Source organism: Scardinius erythrophthalmus, assembly GCF_964197995.2.
Source record: "Scardinius erythrophthalmus genome assembly, chromosome: 5".
In the NCBI taxonomy this organism is placed as follows: Eukaryota; Metazoa; Chordata; class Actinopteri; order Cypriniformes; family Leuciscidae; genus Scardinius; species Scardinius erythrophthalmus.
In genome coordinates, this window is record NC_138225.1 from 16,753,640 (window position 1) to 16,776,555 (window position 22,916).

Genomic DNA, 22,916 nt, shown 5'->3' on the forward strand with positions numbered 1-22,916 from the left:
AGCATTTAAACCGGCAACTGCCTTGACATTTAAATGGGTAAAACCTATAACACATCCAACCCTCTAGCATGTAGAAATTTCAGACTTCAAACATGTTTGAGTCCTGTTAGCAGAACAGATGAAACATGTTTAAGCTCATTAAATCATCCCGTGACACATTCATGACACATATTCACACTGCGATAAGAACAGTTTATTCTGACCTCACTCTCCTGACAGAAGGTTCATATATCTGAGCCATATCTCAGTCCGCAGCCACCTCTCTCTCTCTCTCTCTCTCTCTCTCTCTCTCTCTCTCTCTCTCTCTCTCTCTCTCTCTCTCTCTCTCTCTCTCTTTTCTCTCTTTCTCTCTCTGTTTTCTGTTGCATCAGCTGTGTGATGGTGGTGTTTGCTCTGGCTTTGGGCAGAGCTCATTTCTTTATTTTATTACCTGTCCTTTCCAACACTAGAAGAACATCAATAATGCTCTGAGCTATCACCATGAGGCTCACAGAGCTACAAAGACCCTCAAACATGGAATCAAATCTCTTTGTTTTGTAAGAATTGTGGCAGGCTGCGGCCCGGCTTATGTATTCACATTCTGACAAGCACTGCAGTGGTACTGGATTAAAATGAATTACAGACCTGTGCCTGCTGTTGTTGGGCTAATGAGGAGGTCTTTTTGAGTGTTTCTCACATGAGGGAAAGAGTAGCGTGCACGGGATGCAATGAAGATTTCCTTGCAGGATAAGATGGGATGCGAGAATCAATTTCATTGTTCTGGATTAGGTGCAGTCTGAATGGAATCAGGAAGAGGAGGATGAGGGGTGTTACTGAGATGAATCAGTGTTTAATTCCTAGTTCACATGGGAAATATGCGTAAACGGTCCAATGTGAATTAGAATGTGTGTTGGGTGTCACGGTCATCAGCTAGTCACCACCTCCTCACTACATTTCCCATCATCCTTCCTGGCCCTCACCTGCATGCACTTCCCAGTCACAGAGATCACCGTCACCTGTCACCAGTCTTCACTGATCATCATCCAGCACTATATAACTCTTCCCTCTGCAGTTCACCATTGCCTGGTCTTGTTGTTTCCTCAGAAAACACTTACCTGACTCCTTACCTGACTCCTTACCTGACTCCTTACCTGACTCCTTACCTGACTCCTTACCTGACTCCTTACCTGACTCCTTACCTGACTCCTTACCTGACTCCTTACCTGACTCCTTACCTGACTCCTTACCTGACTCCTTACCTGACTCCTTACCTGACTCCTTACTCCTTATCTGCTTCCTTCATCTGTCTTCAGTCATCTGCCTTGATCTCCATTTCCGAACCTGCAACAGATAAGTCCATTACTCATCCAGATATCCATCCTGAAGTTATCAGTTACTCACCTGTTTCCATCGTTGCGATCACATACTTCTGCAAATAAACCTGGGCCCATATTCATAAAAAAATATTAATGCAAAGAGTAGCTTCTAGTGACACAATTCTAAGAAAGTTCATAGAAATGTGGGCATTTACTCTTAAAATTAAATAAAAATCCTAGTAAAGAAAAAAGGACATTTCCACCTTGCAAGCTCAAGAAACTGCATTTATGAATATAGCAGGCTTTCCTGGTGCGCACAATCATGGGGAATGGACCGTTAAAAATTTATTATTAACCGCTATAAGCTCCCACGTCTGCTTCTTTCCCCGTGCAGTGACACACGGCCCAGATTTTCCTTTAAGGATGACCTTGTGTTCATCCACTAACTGGGCTAACAGTAAACACTGTGCCTCTGTCCAGTCGGGCTTTCTCATCCTTCTTGTTTTTGAATCCATATCTGCTACGTTAAAACCAACATTCAAACCACCACTTAAATAGACATGCCAGCAATCAGTGTAATTGGAAAGAGTGGAACCATTTTTATCATTCTAAGCCAATCAAATAGCTTAAAGGAAATTAACAGCATGGTAAATAAAATGAAAAAAGGATTTATATACATATATATATATGTGTGTGTGTGTGTGTGAGAGTAGACCCTATACTTAAAATTGCTGTTTTTTTCCTTCTTAGACAACCAACCAATCACAGTCTTCAAATTGATGATTGTATCATTCGTAGCAACGGGGTCAGCCCCGCCTCCTCACTAAGATGAAAGTTTTTGTCTTTTCCTTGCTCAGAGTTGCTCTCAGATCGGTCCCGAATCGCTTTTAAGCTAAGACTCCTATGTAGAAGTTTTTAAGCTAAATTAGGAGTTTTCTGAGAGAATTCTTAGAAGCTTTAAGAATACAGGCCCTGTTGTTTACCTGTGTGAATCCTTCTGTTTCATGACAGAAGACCAGACCCTAAACTTAAAGTTTGGGCATTTCCCGATTCCATCAAAACCCATGACATCCATCGTTTCCATGATGGCCGCCTGATCGAAGTATACGTGAAAGAGTTCCTAGAAATTTCATACCAGGTCAACTGGACAGATGACATCCTAAAGAACTGGTTTAGGCTTGGACTATACGATCCTCTGCACCAGCCAGCTTCAGCCGCAAAACCATGTTCATTCGCACAATACCTGGATCATGTGCTGTTGTTGAGCGGTTCAGCCTTCATCATGGGTGAGGCTGATGATTACATCGCCACTCAACCACCATCACCAGCCATCTTCCTCGCCACACTACCTGAATGTCTTCACGTCACACCTGCCGAGCCAGAGACTGTTCACGCCATGTCACCCTTCCAGGCTCTCGTCCAGCCGTGTCCACCCTTCCAGAGTCTCATCCCATCGAGTCCACTCTTCCAGAGTCTCGTCCCATCGAGACCACCCTTCCAGAGCCTCGTCCCGTCGAGATCACCCTTCCAGGGCTTTTTCATGTCAAGCCTGAGCTTCTTCACGTCATGCCTGTCCAGCCTGAGATTCATGCTACGCCTGAGCCCTCGCCTCCGGCTAAGATGGCCGCCGCCACCTCTGAGCCCTTGCCTCCGGCCAAGATGGCCGCCGCCACCTCTGAGCCCTCGCCTCCGGCCAAGATGGCCGCCGCCACCTCTGAGCCCTCGCCTCCGGCCAAGATGGCCGCCGCCACGTCTGACTCCTCGTCTCCAGCCAAGATGGTCGCCGCCATGCCTGAGTCCTCGTCTCCAGCCAAGATGGTCGCCGCCATGCCTGAGTCCTCGTCCCCGGCGATAGTAGCCAAGCCGGGCTCTCACGGAAAGGCCACGAAGGCCGATCCGCCCTGGTATCCCGAACGGCAGTCTCCGCCCTGGGCGCCCGAACGCCAGTCTCCGTTCTGGCCGCCCGAACGCCAGTCTCCGCCCTGGCCGCGGAGTAATATTTTATTTATTAATTATTATTGGGATTCTGTTATTTGATTTGTCTGTCATTATTAAATTCATCGACTAAATTGTTAAAATGCATACTTAGTATTTGATTTAATATGATCAATTTGACATATAGGGCTCTATCATACACCCAGCGCAATGCGGAGGCAAGCGCGATGCAAATGTTTTTGCTAGTTTCAGCCTGACACAGTTATCCTTTTCACGTCCTGCGCCACGTTGTTTAAATAGCAAATGTATTTGTGCCTATTTATGCACCCATGGGCGTGCAGGTCTGAAAACGAGGTGTGTTCAGACGCATTGTTGGCGCGTTGCTATTTTGAGGCAACTGAAAAAGACAGCGCCAATGACCAACAAAAACCTGGTCTAAAGTCAATGGCGCAATATTTGTTTTGTTATTTAAAGAGCGAGTTAGTAATGTGCACCTATAGGCAGTTCCACAACGCGCATACACTCTGCTTATTACACACACAGGGACGTCCAGCAGCTCACAAACTAGCCAAATATAAAAATAAAAATAAAGGATTACAATGTAAAAGATTAATATTACATAAAGATATGGTTGAATCTGGCTTGTCCCGTATGGTCTGCTTGCCCACTTTAACCTCGCGCTCAAGCAGATCCGTTTGCGCTCTGGAGACGCGTTCAGTCTTTCCGCTTGCAAATTCCGTCATGTAAATAGCTAATCCGCCATGGCGCGAGCACAACTGGCTTTTAAAGGGAATGGGAGATGAGACTCTGGTTGGTTTATTTCACGTTACGCCCAAAACACACCCATTACTCATTAAGAGAATGGGGACAACCCTTTTAGACCATGCACCGGGCGCGCAGACCATTTTACCCGTCGTTAAACCAGTAAAAGTGGATTTGGACACACCCTAAGTGCAATTGCGTCCTGAGCTTTAGACCATGCGCTTAGATCGTTAAAATGGGGCCCTTTGTGTATTACTACTGTGATCTGGGACCGTAGATCCACCTCTCTGAATCAGGCACCTGAAACTGTAAAATGAGTGCACTTGATATGCCTTGTTATAACGCTCTTCTCCATCATTTCCATTAGCATAGTGTTAATTTTGCTAAAAGTGGTACAGCTGTTTGGTGAATTCACCCCTTTGGGTTTTGTGAATATAGCCATAATTTCATTAACATATGAATTAATATTCTCAGTTTTTTTATTACATTTGTATGATGCGTTATTTAAATTTCACCCTTCATTCAACGGTCTAGTCAGTCATGTTCACACTCTGATTAAAAGTCACATCAAACTATGTTGGTCGATGGCGATTCTAGCCTAGAAACCTGTTTTAGCCTTCCCTTCCACTAACTGGGTCTCCAAGTGATGAGATGATGAGCTGGTCTTTTTACTTTGGTGGTTTATTTCTGGATTTTGTTCCATGCTGCTCATCTCTGCGGGCTCCATTACATTAGCATAATGGAGCAGTAGCTGCTGTATTGACCAGACAGGATGGGTGCTGTGGGAGTTTTTTCCATCTTCTTAAAGATTTATTTGATTGGAGTTTTTTTTACCCTCGTAAAGGAAGCTTATGTCGTAAATGTTGTAGATTTGCACAGAAGATATTTTTGACCAATTCCTTCAGTTTTGTAAAAACAATAAAATGCATGGACAGTAGCTACTGCGCGTATAATGGAAGCCTATACGGCAAGTATAGGCTACAGAAAATATATAACTATATTATGAAAGTATAACAATAACTCTTAAACATTATACTTTTAGGATGAGTGGGATGGATTCACTTACTAACATTTTCTGTGCAGTTACATGAAATCTTTATAATTCCAATTAATATAATTATCCCTATTGAAAAGTAGTCCCATCACAAAATGACTATATACTACTGATAAAATCATATTTTTTAACTGATTAATTCAAGTTAATGATTTTACAAAAATACAAGCCTCACATTTCTGCTTTTTAACCCTGTTGGTGCACAGGGTGTACTTTCACCTTAGTATTCCATTGTATACATGATTTTTCCAGCTGAGGGACAAATTGAAAATACAGTTTGTCAATACCACAAACTTTTATATACTGAGAATATTCCTTTAAATATTTATCAGGAATTAAAGGAACAGTCAGTAATCACCCACATGTTGTTCCAAACCCAGTCTTTTTTCACTGAGCATGAGGAGACATTTAAAAAAGTCTTCATTTTAAAAAATCTTAAATTCCATAACAACAGTCCATAGTGACTAGCGGGGTGTCAAGCCACAAAAGGGAAAAATTATTTTGTCCAAATGACAAATGTTTGGGGTCAGTATGATTTTTTTAAAAGAAATTAATATTTTTATTCTGAAGACATTTATAATGTAACCCCCCCCCCCCCCAATTATTTCAAATAAATGCTGTTCACTGAATGTTCTATTCATCAAAGAATCATGAAAAAAGCACAACTGTTTCCAACATTGACATTAATCACAATAATAAGATATTTAACTAAAGTACCAAATCAGCATATTAGAATGATTTCTGAAGGATTGTGTGACACTGAAAATTCAGTTTTCTAAAGCTATATATCTTTGTGCGACAAACAAATCGACTGCAAGTCATTATTCAACATGTGTGACGAGGGGGAGTAAATAATGATGATAATTTTTGGATGGTTTATTTTTTTATCATTATACTCTGCATGACATTTTCTGTACTTAACTGTAAGGACTATGATGATGTAGGGTCGAATAGACTTGTGAGTGTTTGCAGTTATTGGAGGTGTGGAAGGATAGAAAACTCTGGATCAAATCAAAGTTTAGCCCACACAGATAGAACCAAATTAATAGTACATGTTTTCTTCCTCACTTTCAGTTCTTGATCATTGTTTGTTTGGCAGTTATATTCACAAAAACTCATTATACCAGTTTTTGACATGGATCTTGTGTCTATCTTGTTTTTAATCTCTTGAATAAATAAATAAACCGCATTTGTCACTGCCAGGCAGGGGATAGGACTGTTCACACAAGGTGTAAATGAAATAGATTGAGAGTGACACAGAATGAACTGCCCGTTCATCATGAGATTCATCTTCCATCTACATGCTTGGCAGGGGGGCATAAAAATCAACCCGTCTCTGTCTCAGTAACACCCCTCAGCCTCCTCTTCCAGAGCACAGGGGCTTGTGTTCTATTAATGCTGGGCTTGCCGTTCTCTTGTGGTGGTGCCGTAGGTCAATTGGTAAATGTGAAGAGGTTATGGAGTTCGCTGGAGGCACAGGACGTATCACTGTGGGTGTCTGAAACATGGCAGGGGGACCATCAAGTGCTTGGCGGGGGATCAGCACAGAAAGCCACAGTTTATGAAACTGAACAACTTGTTTACAGTCTCTTGTGCTGTTTTGTTTGTGTTAAACTACTATAACCCTCAAGTTATTTCTAGCGCCATCATCATGCTTCCGAATGGATCTGATCTTAATGAGAGATAACAGACTTGATAATTATTTCTTCCTTTTGATGATAGATGAACTGCTATAGAAAATGAAGGGATGATGAGGTTTTTGATGTTGATAATAGATCTCAGATGTCATTTGACTTGCTGTTGGGTACACGTCTGACATTCTCTGATTAAATGGCAAATGACTGTACTGAGATTCAAAAATAACTTTTCTTTCAGTTGTTTACTTTCTCTGGCCACTGATGTAGTTGGCAGCTGAAGATTTCGGCCGTTAGAACAAACACTGACAAACAAACACCCTGCCCACCCAGATTCTTTTCAAAGTCTTTTTGGAATCTACTGAGGCTTGATGGAAAGAAAAGGTTAGGTTTGGATGACATTATAATACAATAGCACAAGCAAACACTCATCGGCTTTTGTAATCTTTTAAAGTCAAAGCATGTTTTATTGCTCTTCACATCCAAATCGAAAACCTTTGGAAACCACATTACTTTCCCCCAAAGAACTTCTTTTAGCATCTGCTACAGTACCTGTGGTTACTGTGCATCTCTGCTGAGAAAAAATGATGTTATGTTTTGATGTTGGTGTTCCCACCAGGTCCAGATGTCAGGATTATGTTTTGTTCTGCTTAGTTTCATTGTGTTTTGGTTCTGTTCTTTTTCAGTTCTATGCATTTGCATGTTGACCTAATTTCTTTTTTTGCGCCAGTTATTCACTAATTAAGTTCACCTGTTGCTGATTTATTTTCCTTGTTTACCCCTGTGTATTTAAGTCCTCGGTTACCTTTGTTCAGTTGTCCGTTCTATGTCTGGTGTATTGAGGTTGTTATAGTGTTCTTAGTGTTTTCAGTTCTGTTAATAAATGCAATACTGCTGTGAATATACTTGTTCTCATCTTTATTGGAACAAAGTGTGACAGAAGAACGGACCCTAAAATATGGATATGGCTGCGGTAAAAACAGCCCCAGCAGAACATTTTCACGGTCCTGAAAGGTCCTGTGAATTTTATTTTTCAAGGTGGCAGAGACATTGAGGACTATGTGGAGGATTTTACCAACATCTACCAGCTTGCATCCTGTAACGACCTCGAGGGTTTCAGGTGCGGGCTGGACAATGACATCAGATTACTGATGCCAAGAGGGGATATCTGCCGGACCATGGCACAGTATATTCACATCGCCCTGTGGTTGGATGGGTCCTCTTTTAAGCCCCGTTCACACTGCCAGCGACACGCAGCGACAAAGCGACATGATCCCATTCATTTCAATGGAGCGCTGGCGACTTCCGGCGACACGAGCGACAGTGACCGTTGGCGACAGAATGTGGGCGTGTCAAGCGACACGAGACGCGCGACAAAAGTTCAGAAATTTCAACTTTATGCAAATGAGAAGCGATTTTCGCGAGTGACAACCAATAGGAAAGAAGACTTTCAGTGGAGCTCAGCTCACGTCACCGTCTCGAGTGCAGGCAAGACAGAAGAGTTCGAGGGCGATTTCACTGTTTTATATGATTTGACTGTAACCACATACAGTACATGGATATAATAAAATGATGCATGGAAAAGAAACTGTCGACAGTCTCAGTGAGTTTAATTCACACATTTAGTTCGAGTGTTGTAATTTTATGATGCAAGTTTAAGTTTAGCACTGCTGCAGTTCATCTTACAGTTTCCTCTGCATTATGTTGACTATTAGGGAGAAGAAAATTGATTATTTGTCAAATTCGAATGACGTTTTAGTAATTTATGACAGTATGAGTTAATCTGTTGATTGATCGATCGTTAATCCAGTAGGATAAATGATTTAATCCACTGCTGTGGTAATATAAAAACACTCTCCCAACAGCATACTGTTTCTTTTGAGCCTAACTCCTAGTCAAATTAAAATGATATAGTTGTATATATCACTTGTGATGGTATTTTGTATAGATATGGCCAGACGTGCAGTCTACCAATAACATTAGAGCGACAGCACTACGAACGCCCACAAGCGACTTCACAGTACAGAGACTAGCGACATACAGCGACAAAGTCGCTGCAGTGTGAACGGGGCTTTACAGTGGGAGAAGCAGAAGAGGAGGCCATCCCTATTGTCCAGCCCTACCTCACACCCGTCACCACGCCAGTTTGGTGCTGGAGGCTGAGCCATTAAGGGTGAGGGGCAGCTGGTCTCAGCAGATGATTGAGGATCTGGAAGTGGATATTTTCGAGTCCCCCGTCTCCACTGCATCTGAAATCGCAAACTCTCTTGTGTAGGTACTTATTTTGAATAAGTAATTACTCCATGATCGCTAAAGAAGTACATTCTATATAGTATGAGTGTGTGTGTGTGTGTGTGTGTGTGTGTGTGTGTGTAGTATGAATGTAATCTAGCCTCGCTATATTCGCCATGCTGTCATTATCATGTGACCTACCAGCGTCAGTTACGTTGCTTCATTGCCATTCACAAATCCTCTCCCGTAGCCTCATGGGATAGTAAAGTGTCCATTGTGTGCACACTTCAGAATCTCGCGGGAAGTATGAGGTCATCTGGGTAATTTTTTGCCTACTCTTTAAATGAGTACTGTGAATTCGGACATACTATTATTGTTACATACTGTGTTTCACCTACTATATAGTAGGGAAGTATGCGATTTCGGATTCAGCCCATGTCTTCTTCATTGACGCTGATTCCGCCCAGCTCCAAGCCTGTGTCATCTTCTAGCACCATGTCATCAACGATGCTCCCACCCAGCCTCGCTCTCCCGCCTCCTCTTTCCAAGCCAGCCAGTCCTTCGGCTCTGCCTCCGCTGGCTCCCTTCAGTCCCTCAGCTCCTCTATTGGATCCGCCAAGCAACCCAGATCAGCCTTAGATCTGGTCACCAGCTCCACCTTGGCAATAGGATCCCCTGGCTCAGCCTCCGGCAGCCGAGCCCATCACTCCATCTCAGCTAGTCAGCCTGTTGCCTCCACCTTGGCTCCTCCCTCCCTCGGCTTCACCTGGGACCATAATCCTTACTGCTTCAACAGGCTCCCTCATCCCTCCGGCTCTGCCTTGGTCAGACATCAGACGTCGTATCAGCGCCATGGACTTCTGGGCCTTAAGTTGCACTTAATCCCTCCGGCTCCTCTGGGCTCCACATTGGTCCTCAGTTCGAATGGCTCAGCCTCAGTCCTCTGGCACCCTGGCTCGACCTTGAAAGTTTCGTCACTGCTGCTCTGCTTTGGTCACCTGAACCATCTGTGGCACAGTCCTCATTGTTCTCTGCATTTGTATGTTGACTTAGTTTCATTTTATGTGCCAGTTATTCACTAATAAAGTTCACCTGTTGCTCGTTTAATTTCCTCGTTTACCTCTATTTAAGTCCTCAATTTCCTTTGTTCAGTCTTTCTGCATTGTGTGTTATGTTCCATAGTGTTCTTAGCATTTGCAGTTCTGTTAATAAATTCAGTACTGCTGCGAATATATCCTTTTTCTCATCTATTGCAACCAAGTGTGACACCAGGCTTTTTAACTAGATTAATCAGCAAGATTTCCTTGGACAACCAGTAATTATCATAAATATCAGGGCTGTGCTATGAAGACTGTATTTGTATTTGTTGCTGAATTAAGTTTATGTATCTCTATTCAGATAGAGATTGATGTGGGTGGGGCTAAAAAACTTAAAATATTCTATTAGAATTTAACAAATTGTTAGATGATTCTCTGTTTCTTTTAAATTATATCACAGTATTATTTATTATAGGCTTATTTATTATATTATTATTTTACAAATACTATAAGAAATAGCAGTAATATTATATTAATCCTAGCTGGTATTTAGTTGCAACTTGCAAGCATCAAAATGCCATAAACAGTGTATAAATACATATATTCATGGTTTGAGATGCCATATAGGGAATGGTAGAACTTATGCAATTGTTTTAAAATGTATTAAAATATTATGAAAGAAATCAGACACTTCTGAATAGAAAATATCCTAATTTTGCCCATGGCTTTTACCGTTTTGATAACATAAAAATTATGGCAGATAAATCATAATATCATGTCCTGTTGTAACATAAGAGCTAGTCTAGACAGAGTGGAGCGAACTGCCTTGTATGTGTGTGAGTTAGTGTGTGGAGGGGAATAAAAGCGTTTCTGTAAGCCCACAAACATCATGGCAGAAGGACTCGCTGATCAATAAATATCACATATCACAATAAAACAGTAAACGATATAGAGTGAAAACAAGAGGCACAGAGCAATAACAGTGGAAAGAAGAGGTGTTGAATGAAGAAGTAAATCCCACTGTTTCTGATTCCTATACCAGCTGAGCAGTTGCTTTTGAAGTCAGTGTGCTGCTAAAAATAGAGATTACTTTATGTAACCGTACCCATTTTAGGCACAATGATGACAGCACATGTGGATCTGGTGTACCTCTCTGTCTGTCTCTCCCTGGCTCTTCTTTCCCTCCTTCCCTCTTTCTTTTTCTCATGTTGCATAATTTAAGCAGTGAAGATCTAGCTGCAACATGCTTTTTGAATTATAGGCACAACATCATAACTTGTACTCATCAAGTTGTTGGAAATAGTCAGAGTGCAAGAGGAGAACTAATCTGTCTATGTTCTGTTCACCTGATCTCGCACAGGTCCTCTCCCACTGCATGCACACCTGTTATTTAAACCAAGAGTGGTCAATTGCAGATGATTAATGAATGTAGAAATTATCTGATTGTGCAGCAAGTGTGTACTTTCACAGCAAACGAAATGTTACATTTCAATGTGCTCTAAAATTGTATTAAGTTGTCCTCGCAGGCTGCACGCAAAAATGACATGACCAGTGTAGTCCAGTTTTAGTGGGTTAAAAACACAGCATGATGAGTGTAGCTTGATTCTAATGTTTGATTCTTTCAATGAATAGTTCTAAAAAGGACAAGGTACCAATTTTAATCAGTCTGAAACACTTCACTTTATCATTAAAGCATCAGCAGTAGTAGAATTTCTTTCATTTGTAAGAAAAATGGACATTATAACTGACATGTACCAAAATGAATCATAATCAAATTACTGTTAGAATCAAATTGCTTATGAAACGGAATGGAATTTTTTGGTCATCAAATTCAGTACATATGGATGCAGCACTTGAATTCTCCAGATAAAAGTTGTGTCTCGTGAGGACTGTCTTCTGTACACAGTGGATGTTGGGCATCATGTTGACAGACACAATTGGGTTATAATGAGGATGTCTGAAGGGTCACTCATAACTTAGAAATGTTATTTATCATTTAGAAATAAAAGGGCATGTTCGTCCCTGATTTTATCCCTCTGCTTTCATCGCTTTGTTGAAAGAGACGTGTCTGCTGTGAGATGTCAATGTGAACGCCCACTGCTGTGATTGGCTAACATCTTCCACATGTGGAACTCTCTCGAAAACTTTTACTACATTTTTACTATTACAGCTGTCAAGATAAACTAATCATGAAAAGTGTTGCTTATAGCGTTGTTTTTAGATCTACTCCTGTTGCATGAAAGCTTGAAGTGATGAGCATTGAGCAGATGAAAGACAGTCTGTTGATCGCATGAATGCAGTGATCTCATCATTGAAACTTGATGTCTGCACGAATGCTTTCATCATAACTAACAGTGCAAACATGATGTAAATAAGAGATTCATTGTGCAGTGTAGATTATAACAGGAGTTTTGGCCAAAGTCCAGAACTCAGTCACTGATAAACTTGCGCTGTGTGATTGACAGCATCAGCGATTATAAAGGCAGGGTTCTTTTATTGCTTTCTGTATATAATTTAATCACAATTTAAATAATAATTACAATAAACAATTTTGAGACAAAGCAGGTCTGACTATACATGGATCTTTACATATCAGCAATCACTGATCACAGATTAGGCATTAGAATTAACACGGTTACATGTTACATGTAATTTATATGTTTTGGCGTTACTGTCGGGTTCATATCTTGCAGTAAAAGTCTGTTTGCAAAGCCTGCACCGAAACTGTGTCTGATTCACCAAAGAATCAACGGTGAAATGTACCAAACAAACAAATCATGCTCTACTATGTCATTCATTATAGTTTAAAATAAATAACCACTTTCTTTGCATGAGGATTCTTTGGATGATAATGTTATTTTTAGTCCAGCGATCTTGTATCTCTCTTCTCTCCATCTCTTCTCACTAACGCGCCAGTGGGTGGGGCCAAAGATACGATGATGTAGTGCTAGGTTTTGATCTGAATCTGCAGAGACTGTCCTTTGTCACACTATTAAGTCATAATGTGACAAAATGCAAAACGAGTCGTCTTCGGAGCCTGGTTTTAAAAACAGTTGTTTTTGGACTAACAAGGAAGTTTTGAGTTCTGAAACTTACAGTTTTTTATAGTACAATGACCTCTTATATGTCAAAAGATCAATGAAAATTTGATTTCTCAATTCCAACTATGGCCACAAGTTCCGTTGTTATCAGCATAGTTCAACGAGTCTGTGTTTCCCGAAACCATAGTTCCAATGAACATTCACATGCAGCATCGCAAAGTTGTGTGGTTGGAACGACAGCTCTTGAGCTGTGGTTAGAACCATAGTTTCTTGTTTTCATGACGTGTGAACTCAATAAATCCTTATCTTGAGCAAAATAAGCAAGCTGACATTCAGTACAATCTGTATCTTTTATTTAGAATGAATACAAATGTCATTTACTTCTTTTAGTTTGTCAAAAGATTTAAAGCACCGTTTTTGAAGAGTGCGCATGTGCGTACCTGCTCTAGTACGCAAGAACGACCCTATGATTGAATCTGTAAATAAAGCAAAATAACAAAAAAAAAAAATAGAAATAGTCCTCAGATGCCATTTTAAAGGGATATTTCACTGCTGGAAAGATGATTGGGTCATTTATGTAGTAGAAATGTGAAATTATTTTAAAAGTTGGTGCCTTCTAGACTGAGAAAAGCCAGAAAATGTATTTTTGGCTCATGTGGATGAAAGATAACAACTCCCAGAATGCACTTGCTTCGCTGCCCTAGGAGGCCACTCCCAAGCCACACCTACCGGTTCCAGAGGGCAGTATCGGAAGAAATTATACAACTAGGCTACTAGTTGACTCGAAACTGGAAAGACGCCGTTTTATCGTGAGATTCCACCCCCTATGGGCGGGTTGAAAACATACAGAACTAGCTCCTACTACTGGCTGTAGTCTCTAGCCTCTGGCCAAAAAAGCCTCCGATGACGCAAAATGACGGTCATGGACAGAATGTTTTTTTTTTTTCAGACACACAATACAGAAATCTCTCGTCTCAGGGGGACATGAGGGATGGAAGCACGGTCATTCGAAAATACTACCGGGTTTCTACTGATACAAAGCTTAATGCTAGTCGGTGAAGCATCCCTTTAAGCCAGACATTAAAATATCAGACTCCTTAAACAAAGCACCACATGTGTGCAGTGTTTACACTTTATATGAATGGCTTACCTCTAGTTGTCTTTGCACATTAAACTAGTAGAGGAGAAAAAATGCACCCTTCACCTTTAATCTTTTTGATTGGTTTTCCTTGTAACAGCCACCCCCACGGTCGCACACATCCCCCCTTATCTAACTCACGTTTCTGCTTTCTCTGCAGGGATCGGACAGGGTGTTCCAGTGGTGGCTTTGATAGTGGAGGGGGGTCCTAATGTGATCTCTATCGTACTGGAGTACCTGAGAGACACTCCTCCAGTGCCTGTGGTGGTGTGTGACGGCAGTGGTCGGGCCTCTGACATCCTTGCCTTTGGGCACAAGTACTCAGAGGAAGGCGGGTATGTGAGGTTTATCTCTCTCTACTGTAACAGTACGATAAGACATGAATATTCATTTACATATAGATGATGATTGAGCTGTAGCACGGAATAGAGCACATAAGTAAATTGCCACTTTTTTTCTGAAGTATTTTTCCCATTAATGTTCTCCATAAGGACTTTGAACCAAGCCAACCAGATATGAGATGAATCAAAAATGTTACACACTTTAAGCAAAAAAAGGAATTTGGAATTGGAGATAAAGACAAGGTGTTCTTGATGCGTTTGGTTTTATTGGATTTTTTTAGCAATGAACTACTCATCTCATAAAGCACTGCAAATTATGTATTCTTCAAATGTCCATAACTGGTGGAAATTTTTTAAATATTCATATAACATTTTTGCAATATAGTAGTTTTAATAATAGCATAATAATATAGAAAGTCGCAATTGACATAGCTATTGTATAAATATATGTTTTACACATATATAAAATTTGTATAAAATTTACACATCTAATGTTATCTCATATTAGATTAATTGTGATTCAATGCACCTAACATGATTAATTGCAAATAATCTGAGAAACCTGTATAGTTTTTTTATATAATACATTTTTAGTCGATTCACATCCCGTGATTTTCATTTACTGCAAAATATTTAAACAGGGAAAAAATTATGTTATTGCATTATTGATTCATTGCAATTAAATGTACTTAACATGATTAATCACAATTAATCTCAGGAACCTATATGATTAATTAGATTTTGTTCTATTCAACATTAATTTCTATCATTTACTGATAAATATTTAAATATATACAAGGAATTCCAGTGAAGATTTCTCTTCAATATTACGGGTAGTGTAGTTCTTTACAGATAATTTTAATGCTAAGCACATATTTTTTTAAACAAAAAGTAAAGTTGAAATCACAGTGACTTGAGCTGTGGTGGGTCTTTTTTGAAAGGATCATATTTTATCATTAAAAAGCAGTTTGTCTATGGAGAAAATTAATGGGATTTTTCCTTCCGGAACCCTACTGTTGTGCTCTGTTGGAATATTTTCATTGCATAAATGAATTGCTCTGATATCACAGTCTCATCTTTCTCTCTGACTACATGTTAGAATCATAAACGAATCTCTGAGAGACCAGTTATTAGTCACCATTCAGAAGACGTTTACATACAGTCGGACACAGGCCCAGCATCTCTTCATCATTCTGATGGAGTGCATGAAGAAGAAAGAACTGGTGAGTGTGTGCAGTGTGGCTGTAAAAGTCCTAATGATTAAACCCCCCTGATCTGAGAGATTTAAAGAGATTCCTCTAGAGCCTTTTTGCTGTACTTTGTATCTTTTGAGTTCTTTGTATGAGAGTGAACTCGCAATAAAGCCAGGAGTTTTTTCTACCGCACATTCCTCTCCGTGTCAGCATGCCGTTATTCTATCAGACAGTCAGAGATGCGTGTAAAGTGGCCCTTAAGCTTGGGGCTGATAAATGTCACTACCTCTGCAGCCCACATGAAGTACATTTCCTCAGGCCCTGAGACCATCTCTCTTCATATTAGCTTCTCGCACACATACACTCTCTCTTTATCTCTCTGATGCACAGAAAGTAAAACTATTAAGTACTACCGTTAAGTATTACTTACTATTTACCACTATTAAAGGTAGGATTTTTATAAAAAACTTTTTTTCAAATTTGTTTGAACTGTCTTTATATACCAATACATAATTAAAATGTAAGTGCTTTGAAAAAGAGAGTATAAAAATCGAGTGACTGTAGACCTTTTAATCTGCAATAAACACAGCTCATTATTTCCATTCGGGACGAAACAATTGATTGGTTTGGGCGACTGTCACTCACTCTCGCAACTATGGCTACCACCCCTGTTGCTAGATCTGCCCATATGCGCGCACACCCGTTTGATTTGAGGAGGCGCGGAACCTACGAAGAGTAAAATTATGGCAGAGAAAGAGCATTCAAAATTCAAAGCACCTGCATATGCAGTCAGCGAAGGCAAACAAGGAAAAAACTACTTCCTCGGACCCTGGTTGCCCGCACTCTTGAACGACCTCCTCTGCTTCGCCCCATAGACTGTAAAAGCTTCGCCCTCGACCCCGGACCTGTCCTCGAACCGACGACGCGGTACTTGTCTCCGGAGTGTAGTCCTCATTAGAGTCAACAATGTTTTCATCATGGAAACTCTTACATGCAAAACACCGTATATGTTATGAATCTTACACGAAATTCACCTTCATCACAGTGTAACTGATGGTAATGGAAAAACGTGTATCAATGCAACCTGTTTTTAGCTTTGCCTTATAATATTGCGTTACCGAATCAAACAAAGTATATTTTAAACTTTACCAGTATCGATATGCTAGCTTGATAGTGAGTACTAAAAGAAATCTTATGTTTATATTTATAGTGATAAAGTTAGGTAGTTTATTACATTTGTTTCTGACATGTTGTCACTGCATGCACTGCGCTCCTTCCTCTCCACTCGTCTCAGGTAAATAAATGCGTCTTCCAGCTGAGCCTGAGCGTTTGGCGTCTCGCGTTCATGTGTTTTGGGGGCGTGGCTTTGGAAGCAGCTCAGAAGGGAGGGGGTGGAGTGAATGGAAATAATTAGCTGTGTTTACAACAGTCGTGAGATGTCTTACAGACACTCGATTTTTATACTCTCTTTTTCAGAGTACTTACATTTTAATTATGAATTGGTATATTAATTATGAATTAAACAAATTTGGAATGTTTTTTTTTTTTTTTTGAAAAATCCTACCTACCCTGCCTTTAAGTACTTTTATCACCTAAAACTTGTCATATATTTGAATCCACTACTCCTCTGTTAAATTATTCACCAGATTGACGACTCCATAATCTGTATGACTTTTCAATTAGAGTGCACTTTCCATTGAGCTCATTTAAAAGCTCTCAGACACTTCACATTTATCCTTCCCGTGTTAGCCATTACTTCCAGAACATCCTGAAATGCCTCAATAAAGAGTTTTAACAATCAGCTTCAGTGTTGCCAGGAGAAACATATCCTACTTTTATCTTAACATGCTTCCATATTTTTTATCTTTCAAGTAAAATCTATCAAGACCATGATTTGCATGTAATACGTTTCTAGTTGTCTTTGAATGTTAATGTAGTTCAACTTAAATTTCAATGTTGTGTTTGTATATTCAGATTGTTTTCAGTCATTAAATCATACATCCTCAAAGTGATTTTTGTGTTTGTTCTTTTATTAATAATGATTTGAATCTTCTTTTAGTCATTGTTGTTGTTTCACTCATTGTCTGTGCACGTGTCTTATGTATTTGTGATTTTGTGTATGCACACCATGTTATTTTTTAATTAATTCTTTGTATAACTGTGTTTTCAGTGTTGTTAGTGCATGCATTTCCACTGTGAAGTATGATCTGTAGCTGTAGATGTGTTAATCCTCATTATGAAGATGACCTTCTCAAGCATAGATATGAATCTTTGTACCCACACCATATGACTTTTACTTAAGCCTTTGTATTTATATGCTGTATTGGCTTAAATGCAATTGTGTTCAGATGCAAACTGTTTTGTTGAAGGTGAGAGCTAGTTTTGAGTAAAGCACATTGGCTTTAGTTCACACGCCACCCACTTGAATATGTTTTATTGATGACTCAAAAGTGAGATCACAACGCCTTTGAGACGCAACTAAGGGAAGCAAATTAAAAATGTTACTTAAAAGTAGAATTGGCATTAAACCATTGTACAAGCACAAAATGCCACTGCTAATATACCAAATAAATACACGTACATCATAATCTGTTACTTACTTACACAAACATGTACGCTTCTGCTCAATTGGGTATCGGATGTGCTGGCAGATGAGTGCAGCATGTGTGTTTGGGACCTAGAGAACTTAAGTCCAATGCATTCATCTCACATTCATCATACATGCACACAGTTCAGCTCAGTGCTTGATCTCCTGTTTTGCTCCCTCATTGCTGTACTTTCCACTAAGGACAAGCCAATGGGAGAATTTCCATGCTTGATGATTAGAAAAACTGCTTACAATTTACAATTGTGATTAGGAAGCTAGAGTGAATGAGTATTAGAGGTGCCTTTGGCAGTCTTTGAAGATGGAGTAATTATCGTATCTTAGCAGTTTAATTTGAAGATGAAACAGTATCAGAGTACCCGAGTATTACAGCTTCATCCATAATAGCTTACTATTATACAATTTTTACTATTGCTGCAATATGTCATACTGTATTTATGGAAGTCCATTTCCGCCACATTTGAAAAAAATCATGCTTCGGTAAATTGTAGTTATGAAATAAAAAGTCAAAATTATGACATACTAAGTTCCCTTTTAAGGTATAACAACACTTTTGAGAACGCCTTCAACATCTGATGCATGTGTGAAACTTGTCTAATCCTGATTGGCATTGCGTTGTGACATAGCGTGTGACAGGGCACCACGGAAGCTACATAGGTAAGCCGGCACACGACAGCATCAGCTTCTGTTCTTCAGCAATGGCTCTGTGTGTGAAACTGTCATTCACTGTTGTACCTATTTGTCTATTTGGCATTGTTTGTCTCAAAAAAGAAAGAAATACACTCACCAAAAGGATTATTAGGAACACCTGTTCAATTTCTCATTAATGCAATTATCTAATCAACCAATCACATGGCAGTTGCTTCAATGCATTTAGAGGTGTGGTCCTGGTCAAGACAATCTCCTGAACTCCAAACTGAATGTCAGAATGGGAAAGAAAGGTGATTTAAGCAATTTTGAGCGTGGCATGGTTGTTGGTGCCAGACGGCCCGGTCTGAGTATTTCACAATCTGCTCAGTTACTGGGATTTTCACGCACAACCATTTCTAGGGTTTACAAAGAATTGTGTGAAAAGGGAAAAACATCCAGTATGCGGCAGTCCTGTGGGTGAAAATGCCTTGTTGATGCTAGAGGTCAGAGGAGAATGGGCCGACTGATTCAAGCTGATAGAAGAGCAACTTTGACTGAAATAACCACTCGTTACAACCGAGGTATGCAGCAAAGCATTTGTGAAGCCACAACACGCACAACCTTGAGGCGGATGGGCTACAACAGCAGAAGACCCCACCCCAGGTACCACTCATCTCCACTACAAATAGGAAAAAGAGGCTACAATTTGCACGAGCTCACCAAAATTGGACAGTTGAAGACTGGAAAAATGTTGCCTGGTCTGATGAGTCTCGATTTCTGTTGAGACATTCAGATGGTAGAGTCAGAATTTGGCGTAAACAGAATGAGAACATGGATCCATCATGCCTTGTTACCACTGTGCAGGCTGGTGGTGGTGGTGTAATGGTGTGGGGAATGTTTTCTTGGCACACTTTAGGCCCCTTAGTGCCAATTGGGCATCGTTTAAATGCCACGGCCTACCTGAGCATTGTTTCTGACCATGTCCATCCCTTTATGACCACCATGTACCCATCCTCTGATGGCTACTTCCAGCAGGATAATGCACCATGTCACAAAGCTCGAATCATTTCAAATTGGTTTCTTGAACATGACAATGAGTTCACTGTACTAAAATGGCCCCCAGAGTCACCAGATCTCAACCCAATAGAGCATCTTTGGGATGTGGTGGAACGGGAGCTTCGTGCCCTGGATGTGCATCCCACAAATCTCCATCAACTGCAAGATGCTATCCTATCAATATGGGCCAACATTTCTAAAGAATGCTTTCAGCACCTTGTTGAATCAATGCCACGTAGAATTAAGGCAGTTCTAAAGGCGAAAGGGGGTCAAACACAGTATTAGTATGGTGTTCCTAATAATCCTTTAGGTGAGTGTATGTCAAGTGAAAGACAGTACAAACAGTGTGTGTCTCCCTGCCCCAGATACATCACGAGTGGGGACACACACAAATTTTGTGGGAGCGGCGAATGCACAGGCAGCTCTAAAGGGGGCTGCCTGTACTCACTGTGAGCAGCTACCGCTCAGGACGCTCCGCTCACATCTGCCTTTGTTTGACAAGGTTGGCCAGGCTTGCGTTCCTCACGGTTCGGGACCCGAGGCTGTGGGTCCCATCTTAAGTCGTAGGGTTCTCAAGTGGAGCTTGCAGAGGAGGTGGTGACGGCTTTGGCCGTTTCTCTGCCTTCATCTGCAGGTTCCAGCACTCGCATTCGGGCATCCCGATCGAGAGCCTGATGCTCGAGCTCTAGTTCTAAGAAATTGGAAGCTCTCAGCATCGAGGCTTACGAGGAGCTGGTCAAGGATGTGACTCTTGCTGTGGCCAAACTTAATATTGTGTAGCTACCAGAAAAACAGGAAGCAAAACGGATAAGTAAACAAGATGAACTCTTTCTGTCTAGCCGAGCACAATCACAATGTCAGGGTTTTGCCGTTCTTTCACAATCTCCACGTTGAGTCATCTAGATTGTGGAAGAAGCCGCACACTTCCCATTTATTGAGCCCAGCAACAAACATGTACTTCAATCATGAGCTCGAAAGAGAACAGCTATGGGATGTTGCCGCAGGTGGAAGAGACTTTGGCATCTTATCTCCCTCCTCACACTGCATCATCCCTGAAAGCCCCGACACTGCCCACCAAACCATGCAGAACAACTTCTGGTTAGGTGGACAAGTCATATATGGCGGCTAGTTGTGCTGGTGCATCCTTGCATACCATGGCATGCAGGTGTACCAAGCAGACCTCTTAAGGGAAATTGATGAGGGCGAGGGGATCGGGCCCGACAACATTAAAGAGCTGCATCGGGCCACGGACCTGTCTCTCTGTGCCATCAAGGCGAAGGACCAAGCCATCGATTGCTCCACGGCATGAGGACCTCCATGAGGATTGTTATTCTCTCAGAGAAGGCTTTGGGGAAGAAGTCCTGACGCTCCTCCACGGAGCCCTCTGGAAATCGATGTTGTTTCCCCGCCGCCTTGTGCGCTTAGGGGCACACCGGTTCCCAGTGAACGCAAACCTCAGTGTCCGCCCGAAATCGTCGCGGCCCTAAGGAGTTTGCCTGTAGAAAAACGTGTTCTCTATCCCCTCGCACCTTCACAAAATACATGGATCCAGCACTATCTCCTCTGAGACTCCAGGGCATTTTTGTTCGCAATTATATAGACAACTGGTTGATCTTAGCCCAGTCACGAGAGATGGCTGTTCGACATCTGGGGCTCAGGCTCAATTCCAAAATGAGCATGTTTTCCCTCCTTCTATCCAGTCTATCCAGACGATAGTAACCAGGATCAGGCTAGGCCAGGCTGTCACTGTAGAACATTTTCAAAGATTGCTGTGGCTCATGCCAGCTGCATCAAACATGAAACCTTTTGGACTGCTGTACATGAGACCCCTGAAGTGGTATGATCAGGGTTACGTGCAGATGCCTTCGTTCCCTGGCTATATGGAAGAAAAGTTGTTCATGTCCTAAGGTCCTGTGCTGGGACCATTGTGTCATCAGCATCTCAGCTGCCCTTACAGGCTGGGGTGCGGCCATGCAAAGCTGCTCAGCATGGGATCTGTAGAGAGATCATCATCTCTTGTGGCACACAAATTGCCTGGAGATATTGGCTGTATTTCATGCTCTTATGCCTGGCTCACACTACAGGAGTTTTAGGCCGATTTATCCCCGTTTTTCCCCTCCCGAGAATCGGAAAAAAAATCTTGTCATGGACCTCAATCGGTTCCGATGTTCGGCGCAGATTATCTGGTAATATGAGCCATTCACAGATCGAATCTTGCACCTCCCAATCTGCTCTCACACAAATCGGGCTCGCCCCAATCATATCAAACATGTTTGATATTTAGGATTTTAAATTGGGTTGAGCAAGACTGTTATTACGTCAGTGCTGTCAAAATAGCCAATAAGAAACAAGTAGGGCTGTCGTGGAGAAGGAATTTCCCTTGAGGTAATATTATGCGGTAGGCTATTATCTCCATTTATTTATTTATTGCTTAATAAATAAGTGTTATGCTGTGGTCAGCAGGCACGAAGGCGAGTACATGTTCAGTAACGAAACCAAAACTAAAAAGCTTGTTGAAACGAAGTGGAGGAAAGAGAAGATATAATCACAAAATAAGGGTCCACATAATATAATAACAGAACATAAACCTGACAATAAGCTTGTTAGGCCATTGTTATATAACAGTTAGTTCCCAATCCTTGAATCTCACTTTACGAGAGGCTTTCTGCTGATAAACAGGCTGTCACTCAGTGCAGTTACACTGTTACGTCACTAGGTGGTGGCAAGAGACTGCCTTTGAGTGAGTCATTAAAATCTTTATTCAACGGAAATGTAAAAAAATGCGGATTCATTCAAAGATAGATGTAATGAAACAAGCTGTTAATTATTTTAATATTTAATTTGAACTTTGAACTCCACTTTACAAGGCTCAGCTGAGCACCAATGCGTTGCATGGGTAACGCTGAAGCTGATGCGTCACCTCATAGAGATCAATGGCATTGATTCATTGTATTGACCAGCTC

The 22,916-nt window shown here is 41.0% G+C and overlaps 1 protein-coding gene across 5 annotated transcripts in view; it reads left to right on the plus strand.

Annotated features, from left to right (window-relative positions):
* The window catches only part of trpm3 (transient receptor potential cation channel, subfamily M, member 3), a gene marked incomplete at both ends in the record, with an annotated part of 154,168 nt that overhangs the window by 87,529 nt on the left and 43,723 nt on the right, over nucleotides 1-22,916 (plus strand). For 3 of the 5 annotated variants that reach the window (XM_081365729.1, XM_081365731.1, XM_081365730.1), the window contains 2 exons: nucleotides 14,289-14,463; nucleotides 15,569-15,692. In XM_081365729.1, coding sequence (XP_081221855.1) covers nucleotides 14,289-14,463; nucleotides 15,569-15,692 — 299 coding nt within the window. Of the gene's footprint in view, nucleotides 1-14,288; nucleotides 14,464-15,568; nucleotides 15,854-22,916 lie in introns of those variants that run through there. The other 2 variants (XM_081365732.1, XM_081365733.1) reach the window with 1 other exon arrangement.